Below are 16,254 nucleotides of genomic sequence, written 5' to 3'. Positions count from 1 at the left end.
ACAGAGAAAGATATTTGGAAGAATGCTTGTAACAAAACAGTTCTTCTCGGCCATCACTGACTACCATAGAAGAAAAAAATACAATGGTAGTCAAAAGTGCCCCAGAACTGTTGCTTAGATTAGATTAGATTAGATGATTAGATTCAACTTTATTGTCATTACACATATACAGGTACAGTGTAACGAAATGTAGTTTAGGTCTAACCAGAAGTGCAATTAGCAAGTGCAGATATACAGTGTGAATAAATACAGAATACAATATTAGGAAAATAATTTACGTTGGGCATGTACTATGAAAATATGACAATCGGTATGTACTATGAACAATATATACAGAAGGCTATATACTGTGAACATTAATGTACAGGAGGTTATGAACAGATAACAATATAGACTATACAATAGTGCAAGTGACTTGAGTGTGCATTAGTTACAGACATTAGCTATTAAAGTTACAGTGCAGTAGATGAGTTAATGTGGTTATTAAAGTTACAGTGCAGTAGATGAGTTAATGTGGTTATTAAAGGTACGGTGCAATACATGAGTAGATGCAGATATACAGTCACAGTGCAGTAGATGAGTTAATGCAGTTATTGAAGTTATAGTGCAATAGATGAGTAGATGCAGTTAGTTATGCGATAGATGCAATAATGCAATAGATGAGTTACAGTGCAGTAGGTGAGTTAGTGCAGTTATTAAAGTTACAGTGCAGTAGATGAGTTAATGCAGTTATTAAGGTTACAGTGAAGTAGATGAGTTAATGCAGTTATGAAAGTTACAGTGCAGTAGATGAGTTAATGCAGTTATGAAAGTAGTCCATTAGTGCAAATGAGCATTCAGTGTAATGTTCCTGGTGTGCAAGTGAGCAGTATAGAGTGCAAATGATGCGTGTAAACAGTCCGGTAGAGCAGATACATGAAGTACTGGTGTGTACACAGTACATGCTTTCCTACATTCTTCAAAATATCAATGCAATTTGTAAAGAAATATTTCCTAATCATAAGAATTAATAAATGTATAGCGATTTGGAACCCCAACTCGAGACAGAATGTTTATTTTTGGGTGAACTGTCCCTTTAATGCCTTGTCCAAAAGATAGATTCTTTCATTGGCTTTTATTCAAGCACGACGATTACATCATCATTCCCACCCATCTCAAGGAAGGGGAATTCATTAATTCCATCTGAGGTAATATATTATCAATTAACTGCAAAATGGAAACTTTCTGTTGGTTCTATTACTTATAGTCCTTGTAATGTCTAGCACAAAGGATGTCTATGCAGTTTAATTATTTATTCAATTCATACATTTTATTCATTGTTTTTTTATTCAGTTTTCTTAGAATATGTCTGTGTGTTTTAAGAGATATATATTTACATTCTATCATTCAAATCACAATGGGTTGTTTATATATTTTTGTGCTTTACATAAGGTAATGAAAATTTTTGTCAGAAAGATCTAAATCAGGTCATGTCATGCAAATATGATGAGAAATGTAAATAGAAGCTAGGAAAAAATCTTCCTTGTCACTTGTGGGGAAGCAACAAGATGGAGGCCTGTCCATGAACAAACTAATGGAGGATTTTAAGTTGATTGAAAGCTGAAGTTACTTCATATACTGTACTGTTCAGATTTCATATAAGGGTTATCTGTGTTTTTGGTCTCAGGTAATGTGCCGTATATTTATACTTGTAGTATCAACCCCCCATCATTCTGACAAGCTACAGGGGAAAAAATCAGAAGAGAAGATTAGGTTTGATTCATCTTATCGATTAAGCATCTCTACACAGTCCAAATAACTTTTTCTGAGATGACCAGAATGACTACCTGGTTTACAAACCGGCTTTTATGTCAGTGGCTTATTTTTATCAGCCATTGAAGTGAAATGTACAGTATCGATTAAAACCACAAATACAATGTTTTGGAAATGTGAAAGTGTGTTGTGACAGTTAGCTTTTATTAAAATTGACTCTCATTTCTGTTTTTATAATGTCAATAAGCAGAAGCAAAAACCCTTGTGGAAAAACAGGCTTATCAAGCACAGTGAGACAGTTAATCCTGTTATACGTATGTGTTTAGTCCACGTATGGACTGTTTTGTTTATACAACAATCAGACAAGAACTCAAGCAGACACAGAATCGCCCTCAGACATGAGATTTTTACTCCATACCTTCATTCTAAACGAAATTTTCACATACAATGTTTTTCACATGACTGCCTTTGAAGTCATTTTTATTTGCTGTTTGATTAGGGCACCTAAAGACTTACAATATTCAACAAAAATATTACAGAAAATGATAAAACAGACGAGAACCTAGGCTGTTTAACATCAGAATATATTGTGAGGAAATCCCCTGTACGATTGCTTTGCATGTGTCAAAGTCCGCTTCAGTTCTTCTGTTACATGAACACTTCCTCTAAATTAAAGCAGAAGCCACAAAGCAATTCAACTCCAACACAGCAAAGTAAATACACACACACACAGGGCAGCTGCAGAATGACTGCGAGAGAGCAAAGACACAAGAAAGGCTGTGAGGTGTGGACTGTTTCCATGGGCGTCAGGGGATATTAAATAAAAAACAGGTTCATCAGGTAAACCGAAATGGGACAACTTGCCATTGTGGTCCATTTACTATTATAGCGAGGTAAATATTTTCTCAAGTCAATCTGAAGTTTGCCGACATACCTAATCTACCAGCGGGAGTAACTGAGAGGCTTTGTGGTAAGTGACCTTGAACAGATTTTCATACAGATTTTCACATGCATCTGCTAATGAAATATCACCTTTATTCACAGTCTTAACCGTGTTTTCACTTTGTAGAAACACACTACTCTCTCTCTTCAAGAAAGCACCTGTTTATTAGTTGTGTTTAAAATTTGAATAAAGCTTAAACTGTTGAAAACAGGAAGCATTAGTGTAGTATAGTATAGTAAAATAAGGTAGATGTAATAAATAATTTGATGAACATAACATGAATAAGCTGAACAGGTGCACACCATTTTAAGTCACCCTCTTATTAAAAAAAAGAAATGTTGAGAGTGGAACTGTCTATTATGTCCCCTTTTATTTAATGTTTATGTTTTAACCTCTTTTGCGATTATTTGTTTAAAAAAGAAAAATTGTGAGTGAGTTTTTAGACTGAACAAATGTTTAAGTACTTACAAATGTGTAAGTTACTACAATTGACAGTGAAGTTTGTGCAAATGAAGACATGTGTGTCTTTTGCAAGTAACAGTCCATTTAAATACCTTTTCTGATTTCCAGAAACACACAATTAAGTTGAATGGTTTAACTTTTAAGGCTTGTAGATGCTGGTGACACGTGACGTTAACTCACTGCTAGGTTGTATTTCCTGTAGTGGAAACAGCACACACTCAGCACTGAACTTCCTGATGAAACGTAATAACCTTAGTTGGTTTTTACTGTATGCTTACTATAAAAGAGAGCATGATTTGAAAAACATTGCACGTCAAAGTTGCGTATACAATCAATCATATCTAAATCTTGATGTTTTTAAGATTTTTTAAACAGACATCTTTGTCATATTATTGCCCTCTAGAGGGCTTACCGATGATTGTGTCAGATAAAGGAGCACCTGGGCTTGATGTTTGGGGAAGTGGTCTAGGACAGCATTAAATTACAGTTGAAAACATCTTCTAGACTAGTTCTAAAGAGAAAGAAAAGCATATGAAAGAGAAAAGATATGAGAAAGAAATTTCAAATGTATTACACATTTCATGCATTTCATGCTTAAGACTTTTTTTACACTTGGATGTGATGCAAGAGTTACGTCCTGTTAAGCAGGAACTTAATAAAAGTGTTTTGAAAAGTTTTGACAATTATGAACAAGCCTGTTGCACACGTTCACAGGCTATTACACGATTTAGGTGATGTTGTATTAAATATAAACCTTCTGTGCAGTAAAAGGGAAGCCTTAGCATTAAATAATGACCTGCTTTAAAAAGAAGGGTGCTGTAGCCTACACGTGTTGATGCTTGTCCGTCTGTTGACTGACAGTCAATTTATGTACTTCATCCAAAGACTTTTTAAAGCGCTTCAACTCCAAAAATATTTGAGTTTGATTCTAAAACTTTAGCTAAGTACAATTCTTTTTAATCAGACTATGTGGTTGTGAAAGATCTTTTTTCCCTATATTTTTTTTCTTTCAATATACCATTCTGTAATTTCACTATGGAATTTATATTTTTAGATTAGCTATTGGTTAAAGGGTGACTGCGGTTACAATAATGATGTGTGGTTAAATACACACTTAAGAAGAAACTGATTCTTAAAGAGGACCTTGTTTAGGGGGTTAAAGGCAAGCACTGTTATTTCTGGGGTCAGAAACATGCAGGAACATCTGTTTGCCCTCCTTTGAACCTTTTGAAAAGAGAATTACATTCCTTTTAGCTGTTCTAGAGTCAACATTACCTTCCCATTATTTTTAACTGATCTGAGGCCAGATCTTGTCACTTTATTCTCTGTCATTCACAGAGTACAGCTGGCATTCATCTTTTTATTTTGATAAAGAAGGCAAAAAAATACACAAAGGGTTGTAAACCACTGTTGACATAACAGGTTTAAAGGGATAGTTTAACCAAAACGAAAATTCTTCCATCCCTTACTTACCTTCACGTCATTACAAACTATATGTCTATTTTCCTCTGTGAATCACACAAAAAAAGATATTTTAAAGAATGTTGGTATAACCAAACAACAATGGACATCATTGATTCTTTAGAAACAAAACCACAGTGACATTTCTCAAAATATCTTATTTTGTGTTTCAGAGAAAAAAAGAAAGTGGTACAGGTTCAGAATGTCATGAGGATAAATAATGATGACAGATTTTTGGGGGGCGGGAAGGGTTGGGTAAACTATCATTTTAAGCTCAGTGCTGTGGAGTAAAACAGCTATAGTTCAGACACATGTATCATGTACTGGTTGTGTCCCACCATATTCATAATGACAACAAAAAATGTGTTGTTTGTTAAAGTTCGTGACTTTTAATTTGGAATAAGAAGAGAGAACAAGAGAATGAATGTGTGAGTAAATGAACAAGTCAATGATTGATTGATGTCTGGGCTAGAGGAGTTCACTGGTTTCCACCCGCCAACACAGCCCACGTCTTTACATATCCATGTCTCTCTGTCTGTCTGTCAGTCTGTCTCACTGTATATCTGGTTCAAAGTGATTATGGAGACATGCTGTTCCATGCCAGTTACAAGCTATACTTCACACCAAAATAATAAAAAACGTTTTTATGTATGTTAATTCATTTAAGAAATCATTGTTTGAAGAATGGAATAATGTGTCCCATTTTATAAAAAGCCAAAAATAAAGTTGAATAAGTTTAGATTAGCATGTTTAACTCCAAATCTTTACCAGGTTACTGCATCATGCAAAAGTCATGAAGTGCAACCTCAAAATATTCCCACATAACTGAGATAGAGTCATTGGGGCAACAGGAAGACCTAATGCTGACCTGAAGCCGTCCTGTGGGGAATACAGTATGCTATAAAAAGACCCAGATTATACCAAATGACCACGTCTTTCACGAAAACATGCTCATAAACGTATGGGAGAGGGTGGACATTCCTGTTTGAAGTACTGGGGATAAACAACAACTCAACTTGTGATTAAAAAATGTGCAATAAAATACGAATGTTAGATGCAGTTTATCATTACACAATTGTTTTAGTCAGTGTAGTTTACGTTAAAAACTGAGTTCTGACATCTGGTGCCGCCGCAAGCTCTCATCACATGTGACAAACTCACAAACTAGTTGATCTTTCTGCTACAAAGCAACTGAATTTCTGTCACTTCCTGTGGTTGTGTGGCATGTAAAGTGTATGTGAAGGGTTTCAGTATGAAGATAAACATGACGTTCATGTCATTTTTGCACATTGCAGTTGTTTACTGAGCTCTGAATATGAAAATGTGAAAAAACCTATAAAGGTAACAGCAAGCGGCTTATGCCAAGAGAAAAGCGAGATTGTATACAGCTGGCACAACTGCGTATAGCAATGGTGAAGCAGATTATTTATTCTTGTGATGTCCACATGCCTGCCGTATTGGGTGTGTCCTGAACTCAAACAAGATGTGATACCATTAATGACGGAGACTTAGTTTGTTAATATTTACTTAAGGTGCCAGAGGACTATGACCTTGTTCTCTGGGAAAAATAATACACGTTTCTTATATCTGAGTTTCAATCATAACCTTTACACATGAGGAGCATGAAGCACAGCTCTCTCGGAAACTTTCCTGTCAACTGATTTTACGTAATTTAATCACATATGGAGACAAAAAATAGTGTAGCTTTTGTGGACATCTGTGTGCTAAAAGAAAAGTTGACGACTGAACACGACTTTGTCTTGTAAACAGGGGACACCATGACAACACCCAGGGGAACCTGGATTTTCTCTTCCATGCGTTCTAAGCGTAAGTAAACTTGCAATAATATATGCATTGCAATGTGAATGAGTCTGAATAACAACACTCAAAACAACACAACTAGACAGACTTCTGATTCCTTTGTTTGACTTCTGCAGCCAGACCATCGGAGGATGAAGGGGAGAATAATTTCAGGAGGCGTTTATTTTCCTCTTTCAGAGGTGAACGACGTGAGTCCTACAGTTTACACACCTTTCTTTACTTTAGGCATAAAAGCTCTGTAAATAAACTGACAGATGCACATATTGGTGAATTAACACATCGGTAATGTCCTGTCCTTCTTTGCAGAAAGATCTAAAGGAGCAGAAGAAGACGGTACGACAGATATAGAAAAGAGACGAGCTTTGTCAGATGGTGGACTTGAGACCAGCAAAGGTAGGACTTTAACCTTTGGAGTTTACTGAAGTGAAACTTTTTCCACTAATGGAAGTGGGTCGGACAGTGAAAGGATAAACACAACCTCTGATCAGCTATTTTCAGAAATGGTGTCCAGAAAGTGCTTTTGCATGACATCTGTCAACCTGGTTGTTGTTCGATTCTAAGATAAAGTTCTTGTGGTTCATATATGGGATCTTTTGCCAACGCTGAGCGAATGGAAAACTCAAAGCATATAAGGCCTTTGCCCCGGGGAGAGCCTTTTATTTTTTTAAGAGAAAACAAGAGCAGTCAACACGATCTTTAAATAAGTTGAAAGCGCCTTAAAATGCGCAGCTGTCTTTGGTGCCTTGACGTCAGCCTTCTAAAGTGCAGAATGATGTCATGAAAAATGTTGATCTGTATTGGTAGAAGTTATGAATGTTTATTTTTTTTGTAACACACTTGTTTATTAATATCCTTATGTTAAATACAATCAAAAAAATAATAAAAGTCTTAAAAGTAAGGTTAACCTTTTCGTTTTTGAATTGTAAGACCCATTTTATGTTCACAAACACTTCAAAACATAACCTACAGTTGAGTGATTCACAAACGCTCGGCACAAAAGAATCGTTCACAAGAGTCGCTTCAGTACATCGACTCTCGAATTGAACCTGAGCAGCGCTCTGCATACGCACATCGCGCGCACTCGTTGGCAATATCGCGATCTCGCACCGACCGTGGGAAATACTTTCGGTAGATCTTTATCTAAATATCACGCTGGTTGGCAAAATTGAGTACCAAAGCGATTGTAATATGAACGGAGTGACTCTTTCTAGTGTAAAAAGAAGAGGAAAGAAGAACAAATCCGCCAAACACCGGAGTAAGTTGCACTTCTGTAGAAAGTGTCTCTGTAAAATTCATGTTAATATCAAAGAGATTATAATTATTAGACATTGTGTAAATAATACTGCCACTTTTGTGAATTTCCTATTCTATTACTCTCAAGCGTGTAAGAAAAACTCCTTAAAGACTTTAAAACTTGTGTTAATAACTTTTATATAGTTACTATCTGAGCAAGCTGCTTGAACACCTTTTATATGTAACTTTAGGTGATGGATGATGATAGTCTTGGTACATCTGGTAAAAATATGTCTAAAAAACTAAATATGACAGTTAATTGTGCTGGTTTGACTGGTTGCGTAACAATATTGGATCAGTGATATTGATGTTTGATCAAACATGCTGTAATGCGGTTCAATGACATGCAATGCAGGTTGAGCAATGACCTTTGTTTTGCATATATATTTGAAACAGTAAATATATATTTTAAGAAAATGTACAAATAAACTAAACTAAATGTGAATGCTTACAAATCAGGCAAAGCCTGACACTTTACAAAACATTGTATTTGTTATACATGAGTTATCATGAACTTACTATAAACAGGACTTCAACAGCATTTATTGATATTTGTTCAGGATTTGTTAATACGTTTCTAAAAGTTGTATCTGTTAACATCAGCTCAGTGAACTAACGCGAACAGTTGTGTTGACATTAACTGACAGAAAAGACTCATACATGCTGACAAATGTTATTGCTCTTTATGTTACATAATGCATGTAATAGTATACGATCTTAAGTGCCGGAGGCATTTCTGTTAACATTGTAGGAGATAATCCAATCCATAACTTGTTTGTTTCTGTACTGTTATTTCTCAGGTGTCTTCCTTCCAGGTGAAGATCAAGACCAAGAGATGGGAGCCATGAAGAGGTTCAGTAGTATGTTTTCGTCCTTCCGTGGGAAAATCAACAAAGACAGTAAGAAAAGAGTTATTTAAGTACTTAATAATCTGTACAAACACAGTCTATGTGCTTTAATAATCCCATTAGACCGTTCTTTTCCTTTTGCATAATATGTTTGACCACGTACGTTTTGTATAGTTAATGTGCCGAAGTGTTTTTATAAGCACTTGAATGAATTCAAATCAGTTTATAACTTTAATGACTCTGCAAAGCTATGTTACGTTTAGCGGTGTTAGTTTTATGTCATCTTAAATACATTTACTCCTAAATTTAAAAAAATCTCAACATATTCTTGTTTAGTCAAACGTTTGAGAAACGGGCAAGTTAACCCTTAATGGTTAAACATTAGAGTTTAATAAAAGGTAAAGTCTCAGGAAGGTTCAAAGTTACTGAAAGCACAAAATTTGAATGTGTTCTTCAGTGCATTTCTAGTCTTTTCACTTGTCAGCAGCAGTTATTGTTCTATCCTTTCTAGAAAGGCACATTGAGAGTTGCCATGGTGACACAAGTCAAGCTAGAACAAGACTAAAGTGGACTCCTATGGTATTCCTTCGGCTTTGTTTGCTCTGTGTTGGGGGAGGCTGTCAAAGCAATGTTAAGAAACTCAATTCTTTCCGCCGGGAATTTGTTTGTACTTGTTGGTGGTGCAGCGTTCCCTGTTTGATCTAAAGTGGAGTCCACACGTGGTTTGATACTGTGCTCTTTCTTTATAAAGCCTTATCTTTAATCGTTGAAGAATATAACAGTTGGTTAATACCAGATATCATCTGCATTAACATAAAAGAAACTACAGTCTTGTTTAAGAACATGTGTTGATCTCTTAAAGGAATAGTTCAACCAAAATAAACAATGATGTCATCATTTACTTATTCACTTATTCTCATTCTATTCCAAAAGCCATATGACTGTCTTTTTTATTGGAAAGAGCATGCAGTAAAGTTCTTAAATAAATTGTGTTCCACAGAAAGTCAAAGAGGTCAAAACAAAACAATATTTATAAGTGAACAATTTTCTTAATCATTAAGAGGCAACCATTGAATCTTATATGTGTGTGATTATAGGAGCTTCCAAGGAACCAGACCTACTTGTCAGCACAGAGCTTTCTCCCGTTGAAGAAAAGTCCAAAGAGCAGCGCTACGCCAGTGGGCAGTTTTTCTTCGAGTATCTGGTGGTGGTTACTCCTAAACTTACAAAAGAGGGGACGTATGAACCACAGATCATCTACCAGTTCCCTAAGGTGATACAGACAGAACCATGTGCTCTGCGTGTAGGCACATGTACAGTACCTTTAGAAAGTATTCAGGTGTCGGATTTCTTTTTATTAAAGTATTTACATTTTTCTCTCAGTCTGTAGACTTTTGTTTCATCAGATTACTGAATATTTAAAATGTGCATGTTAAGAGACTAAGATAAACACGAGAATGTAATACCTAACATGTTTGATTTCCATAGCAGGAAAGTCAGGTTTGGAATGACATTAGAGTTGGTAAATGATAAAAGAATTTTCATTTTACATTTTATTCTTTAATAACCACAGAAGGATGGAATGGTCCGATTTCAAAAGGAGGAGGAAGAGAAGACCTTAAAGGCTCTCAAACTCTTTTGCTTTCCAGAAGGTGTTAACTGGGCACCTTTGACAGAATATTGCAGGTACTGTGACCGCAGGACACATCATTTTTCCCAGCATGCACTGTGGGCGCACTGTTTTTCACTTTCTCCATTTCACTCTCTCCTTTTCTCTGCTTCACAGTGAAACATTCTCTTTCGTGCTTACAGATGTTGATGGAAGCAGAAAGAACGGATACTGTAGGAGGCTGCTGGTAAATTTTGACTTGGTTCTTTAATATTACTTGTAAGAACTTGTGTTTAAGGCCTTATTTAATTAAATATCAATACTCAGAACACCTTAACCACCACATAGCAACATCACTCACAAAACTTTTTGTCACATCACACTTTTCTCAAAAAACTATTGTAACGCCTAAAAAGATATTGTTAAATGCTATATATTTTCTTATAAATATTTCAAGGGGTCATATGGCGTGAATATGTGTTTTCTGTGTCTTTGGTGTGTTATTAAGTTACCCATGCATGTATTAGACACATAAAATTGCAAAACTTAAAGTGTCAGAACAATAGATGCATTCTATCTAAAAGCGGACGCTCCCCTGCCTGAAGCGCCTCGTGTAACCACCCCACCACAAATCTACGTCAGTTTGTGGTATGATTTGACTAAGACCACCCACATGTATACGCAAGTAAAGTGGGCGGACTTGCCAGTACAATTGCTTAGGAACCTGATGTTCCAATTATGGTAAGAGGCGTTACATTTCCGTCACACGCTTGCAGTATTCGACCAATCACCGGTTCACAGGCCAATCGTATCACACCTTGCTTTTCAAAGCTTTGTAAAAAATCTGCACGTTTTAGAGAGGTGGGGCAGAGAGGAGATATAAACATGCACGGTATGTTAAAAATGCAGCGTTTTTAATCTTATATTGTGTATACACATTGCATTACATCTAAAACAAACTATCATATTTGTTTTAGCCGTGTCATATGACCCCTTTAAAATAAATGCATATGATGTTATGTTTCTAAGTAACTTTTTTGTCTTGTTTCTGTTTTCATGCTTAGCCTTATGGGAAGGGAGCACGTCCACCGGAAGCGTACTGTATCATCAGTAATGTAGCCTGCTTCGGACTTTTTTCCAATGTACGTCCTCTTTAACATTTTTTTATTTTGCACTGTTACCTATTTTACACTGCATTTTAATAGGTCAAAAGATTCACGCAGACCACAAAAGCCAAATAGTGATGTTGATGAGCGAAAATTGGATTGGAACACAGAGGCTGGTTTTGCGACACATACCACATTGAAATAAATAGACAAATTGAAAAACACACTACAAATGCATGCCTATTGTTTATAAAGAGACATCTGTCAGGCTTCCACATGCAGACAAACACGACATAAATATGTAGCTAAAATGCTACAGTTGTTGGTAAATGTTTGTTACGGCTGGACTTTGTTCAGGTACTGTTACGGTAAGAGCTTTTCGCTTTGAAATGAGTTTGTTTGTTCAGGAAAAACAACAAAGCCAGTGACCTTATTTGGAAAGTGATTGCTTATATTTTTTTACTTGTATGCTAATGAGGTTATATATAAATCAACTTCTCAAGTAGATGAAAACCCTTATTTTGTTGATGAAAAAATATTTTTTATTTGTCGATATTTGTTTGCATTATTGTTCAACTTGCCTCTTTGACATTTCAGATCCTTGATGAGGTGGAGAAGCGCAGAAAGATCTCCATGGCCATGATCTATCCATTTATGCAGAGCCTAAGAGAGTCTGCTTTTCCTGCCCCCGGACACACCGTTAGCATCAAGAGCTTTATTCCAGACAGAGGCACAGAGGTATAAACTAGCGCTAAAACAATACATTTTGATAAGAAAGTTTGTATTAGGGAACTATGTCCACCATATGCGAATCAAACACGTTTCACAAAATTTAATGATTTAAATGTTAATGCTTAAAAATCTATATAGAGACAGAACACAGAGTATTCCTTAACTAGACTTGCTTGCACTGCTCATGCTAAAAGATGCTTAAACTATAAAAAAATGTCCTTAAACCCTCTCTTTTAGCCTCGTAAATGCACTATAGAATCAATGTGAATGACACATCAGTGAATAAAATTATCAAAATTAATTATATTTTTACTATAGTAAAAGTGTGGTAAAGCACGTTTTAAATTAGATTGATTTTAATACAAATACCATGGTTAACTATGGTTACTGTAGGAAAACCATGGGTGAAATGTGGGGTAAACATTGTTACCAAAACTACGGTTAATTTTCATAAGAGATTACAAAGGCAGTGTTGGGCAATATATTAACTAATAATTGCAAAAAATTGTCAAAAAACAGGTTTGTTAGAACTGGCATTTGTCAACCATTTCCTATCAAGAACAAGAGAGAGGAAGAGGAAATAAAATATGGGCGTAAAACCAGAGAAGAGAATAAGAGCTGGTGACCTAGTAATTATAAACCATGGAGTGAAATTATAGTAAATTCAAGGCGGTGTAATATAATCCATCTCTTAAGCCAACCAAGCACATCTGCAGGCATAGACACGCTGTTCACAAACACACAGTCAGAGCTGCAGGAAAAAGAGCTGAGCTAATACACTACCGCAGGGTAGAAGGTCAGAGATGTTTCTGCAGGTATGTCTTCATGCTGTGTATGGACTTGACTACGTTCTGCTTGAATTTCTCCTTGAGCACATTTTTGTATGTAACGTTCCATTCAAGTGATCTTCACATGCCTCACATTATAGTATCGCTCATTATTCTGCTGAAATTTAGAGGTCTATATGGAACAGAAGTATCGGGGACTCTACTTTGAAACTGTATATCTCTTTTAAAAAAGTTTACATTTAATGTAAATTACATACTTTTTTATATAAAATATTTATATATTTATTTCTGGTTCTTATCAAACTTCCCCACCAAAGTAGTTACTCTGAAAGTACGAAACCATATTAAGCTATTATTAAAGCTTAAATTATTAAAAAAATATTGATGGAAAAACCTCAATACTACTAAAAATATTTTTGTTTAATTTGTCAATTAATTATTTAAATGATTATAAAAAGTAATACATAATTATGATATATGAAATATGAAATATGTAATTTCATGCGCACCTCAGTTGGAAGTTTGGCAGAAGGGCGTTTATAGATGAGGCAGGTGGTTATCACATCCAGTAGCTTCAGGTTCATACTAGTGCTATTTCTAAAAAAAAAATGTATGTCTGTCTATCTACAGACCATCAGTTTGACTCGTCCGACAGATTCCTGGCTGGAGCACGTTGATTTCCGCACATTGTTCAGTTGCCTGTCGGATGAGGAGGTGCTCCTGGTGTTTGCTGCTACTGTACTAGAGAGAAGAATCATCTTCATCGCTGAGGAGCTTGGGTAATACAACACACAAACACACAGTCATATAGACTTTAAGACGCTTATGGACACAATATGCATATTAGCGGTTCTAAAACTGTGAAAATAATTATCTGTAGGTTTGCACATGTACCATTGTATTCATAGTGTTTTGAGGCATAGATTTGTAATAGCGACACTTACTGTAAATAAAGTCCTCAGCGAACACTGTTTAAATACAGCCATTTTTTATTATTATTTAGTTCCACAAAAACTAGAGGTATTATATCACATTTGCTTCCAGAAAATAAAACAACAAAGTTAAATGCTTTTAAAAAAAAAATGTTTTCAAAGTTTTTATTTTCAACTTGTTTCAAAGAGGTATTTTATAACTTGACATTATTCATAAAATGACCGACAGAGGGCGTCATTGACTTACAGGGTTGAGTGTGTCTACTAACTATATAACATTTTTGTATACAAAACACTATATTAGATGCAGCTTTCAATCAACTTTTTTTTTATTATATGATTTTATAAATAGTGCTTGAGATTCAAATTCTTCATTATACTGCAGACAAATATATTTGCCTTAAATTAAACATGTTTGCCTGTTTTGGAAATACTGTAAAATTAATAGAAAAAGTTCACCATCTTCTCTGTCTCTCGGCAGTACGTTATCTCAGGTGATCCACGCGGTGGCTGTTCTCTTGTATCCGTTCATCTGGCAGCACACGCTCATATCCATCATTCCTGAGATCCTCATCGACGTCGTCATGGCACCCACACCATACCTGCTGGGTGTCCAGAAACGCCTGGCAGATCAGGTCACTGACCAGACAGAGGTCAGCGCCATTAATGAAACTTTGCAAACAGTTTTAAACACTGAAATCTCAATCTTGATTAAATTCACAAACTTTCTTATAGGTGCTTATTGTTGACTTGTCAGAAGACAGAAAGGAGACGTTTATCAAGTGTGTAAGTTTGGCCATCCTGTGCATGTAATGAAGAGTTTTTTTGAACGTTTATTCTGAAATTTGTCGATTGAGGTTGGAATGTTTCTTCACACAGGTGGGAGATGAGGACACAATATTACCTCACAAACTCAAAGAGGAAATCAGACAGGCCCTCAGGGCCAAAAACGACAAATCAAGTAAGGATTGTTACTACTTGGCGGGGTCATATTATGTATATTATGTATTATGTGAAGTGGTATTAAAAGGACTTGAGTACTTATAGAAGGCGGGAATGTTAGCATTTCAAGCAATTAATCATAGCAAGAAACATTGCACATGAAATCGCACTAACCCAACATTAATAAGATATGAACCATACATTCATTGTTTTAGATGTTATGTAATGTGTATACACGATTTAAGGTTCAAAAATGTTTGTATCTCTTCTTTGGCCGCCTTTCTAAAACGCGCAGAATTTTAACAAAGCTCATCGCTCTGAAGGGCAAGGTGTACTATGATTGGCCAGTTAACTAGTTCAAAGTGATTGGTCGAATATGTAATGTATTAGGTCTGGGTGAGCATTCGCTTTTAGATAGAATGCATCCTTTGTTCCGACACTTAAAAGTTTTGCTATTTTACATGTCTAATAAAGGGGCAACTTATAACACACCAAAGACACAGAAAAACATGTGTTCGAGCCATATGACCCCTTTAAGTAAATCTAGCAAGGTTGAATTTTTTATTTCATTTTCATCATTGCAGGTCTTGAGGAGTTGAACCAAGTGGTCCCAGAAGCTTTTTTGCCATTCTTTATTAAGACTGTCGGCCACTTCGCCAAGCACATCGTGCGGAACGACAAGGACAAGCAGGGCGAGTTCCAGCAGAGGAATTTTTATAAAGCTATAGAGTCTAAAAGCTCACGTCATTTTGTAAAGAAGTTCATACAGACACAGATGTTCGACCTCTTCATTCAGGAGGTGGAGCAGAGACCCTCATCACAGGATGGCACAGGTAAGACACGCCCTCTTTTGACTAGATGCCTCATTTAATCAATTTTATTAATTTATTACTGTCACTACGTTTGCATGTCAGACTTTGTGAATCATTTTACAAATTTTAATCTGTTCTGTAAATAAAATACACTGAAGAAGACAAGTCTTTGATATTGGCGAGAAAACATGTCTAACAGACACAAGGGTTAAGAACTTGTGTGCGTGTATTTGAAATAAACAAACCAATTGCTGCATTTAAAATACTTTTTGTGAATCTTTGCAACACAGAATCTGAATTAACATTTTGAATTAACAAGGTTTCCCGAAACATCTTATCTCTGTTCCAGGATTTTTTGAGAGAAAGATCACCGAATACCAGAAAAAGATGAGAGAGGCAAAGAAACATTAGCGGAAAGACTCGCCAAATGTCTGATTGTAAATCTGCTGTGAAATAAATCAAGTAGTATAATTATTTTAAAGATTGTAGATAGAATTATATTGGACTATTTTTTTATTTATGGTTGTTGTCTGTTAGTTTTACTGCTGTTGTCATTTGTGTTCGGGTCTTGACGGGTGTCGGGGGATTTTCTACTGTAATAAGCTGCTGTATTTAATGTCTTTAAGACCTGTTTCAGCTAGAAGCTTTGGCTGTAGTTTTTGACCATAAAGTTGCAAAAGCTGAGCCAGTGAAAACATGCTAAATAAAAAAGGTTTTTTAAAATGTCTCCATGTTTTTTCAATGAAAAACAAC

At 35.7% G+C, this 16,254-nt stretch overlaps 1 protein-coding gene across 4 annotated transcripts; it reads left to right on the top strand.

The window, feature by feature from the left end:
- Window positions 1-2,441: 2,441 nt before the first annotated feature.
- Window positions 2,442-16,224, top strand: dennd2da (DENN/MADD domain containing 2Da). 4 transcript variants are annotated; one of them, XM_056772502.1, is made up of 16 exons: window positions 2,442-2,722; window positions 6,389-6,445; window positions 6,556-6,627; window positions 6,746-6,832; window positions 8,548-8,631; window positions 9,678-9,853; window positions 10,154-10,266; window positions 10,367-10,436; window positions 11,254-11,331; window positions 11,893-12,033; window positions 13,446-13,594; window positions 14,229-14,400; window positions 14,483-14,533; window positions 14,627-14,708; window positions 15,274-15,522; window positions 15,851-16,224. In XM_056772502.1, the coding sequence occupies exons 2-16, from the start codon at window positions 6,397-6,399 to the stop codon at window positions 15,910-15,912; spliced, it is 1,635 nt and encodes a 544-aa protein (XP_056628480.1). In that variant the 5' UTR covers window positions 2,442-2,722; window positions 6,389-6,396; the 3' UTR covers window positions 15,913-16,224. The 4 variants fall into 4 exon arrangements, with proteins under 4 accessions (XP_056628480.1, XP_056628478.1, XP_056628482.1 ...); XM_056772500.1 differs by having other exon boundaries at window positions 8,533-8,631; XM_056772504.1 differs by lacking the exons at window positions 2,442-2,722; window positions 6,389-6,445; window positions 6,556-6,627; window positions 6,746-6,832 and adding an exon at window positions 7,480-7,694.
- Window positions 16,225-16,254: the final 30 nt, after the last annotated feature.

Source organism: Triplophysa dalaica, chromosome 18 (genome assembly GCF_015846415.1).
Source record: "Triplophysa dalaica isolate WHDGS20190420 chromosome 18, ASM1584641v1, whole genome shotgun sequence".
NCBI classification, from domain to species: Eukaryota; Metazoa; Chordata; class Actinopteri; order Cypriniformes; family Nemacheilidae; genus Triplophysa; species Triplophysa dalaica.
The sequence above is the reverse complement of the archived record's forward strand: the minus strand, read 5'-3'. Positions and strand labels throughout refer to the sequence as shown.

Bases quoted from the DNA above. Each gene is read 5' to 3' on its own strand.
- dennd2da (XM_056772500.1), top strand. From the start codon at position 6,397: ATGACAACACCCAGGGGAACCTGGATTTTCTCTTCCATGCGTTCTAAG. The intron at 8,632-9,677 runs GTAAGAAAAGAG...GTGTGATTATAG, and splicing joins TGGGAAAATCAACAAAGACA to GAGCTTCCAAGGAACCAGAC. The intron at 11,332-11,892 runs GTACGTCCTCTT...TTGACATTTCAG, and splicing joins GCTTCGGACTTTTTTCCAAT to ATCCTTGATGAGGTGGAGAA.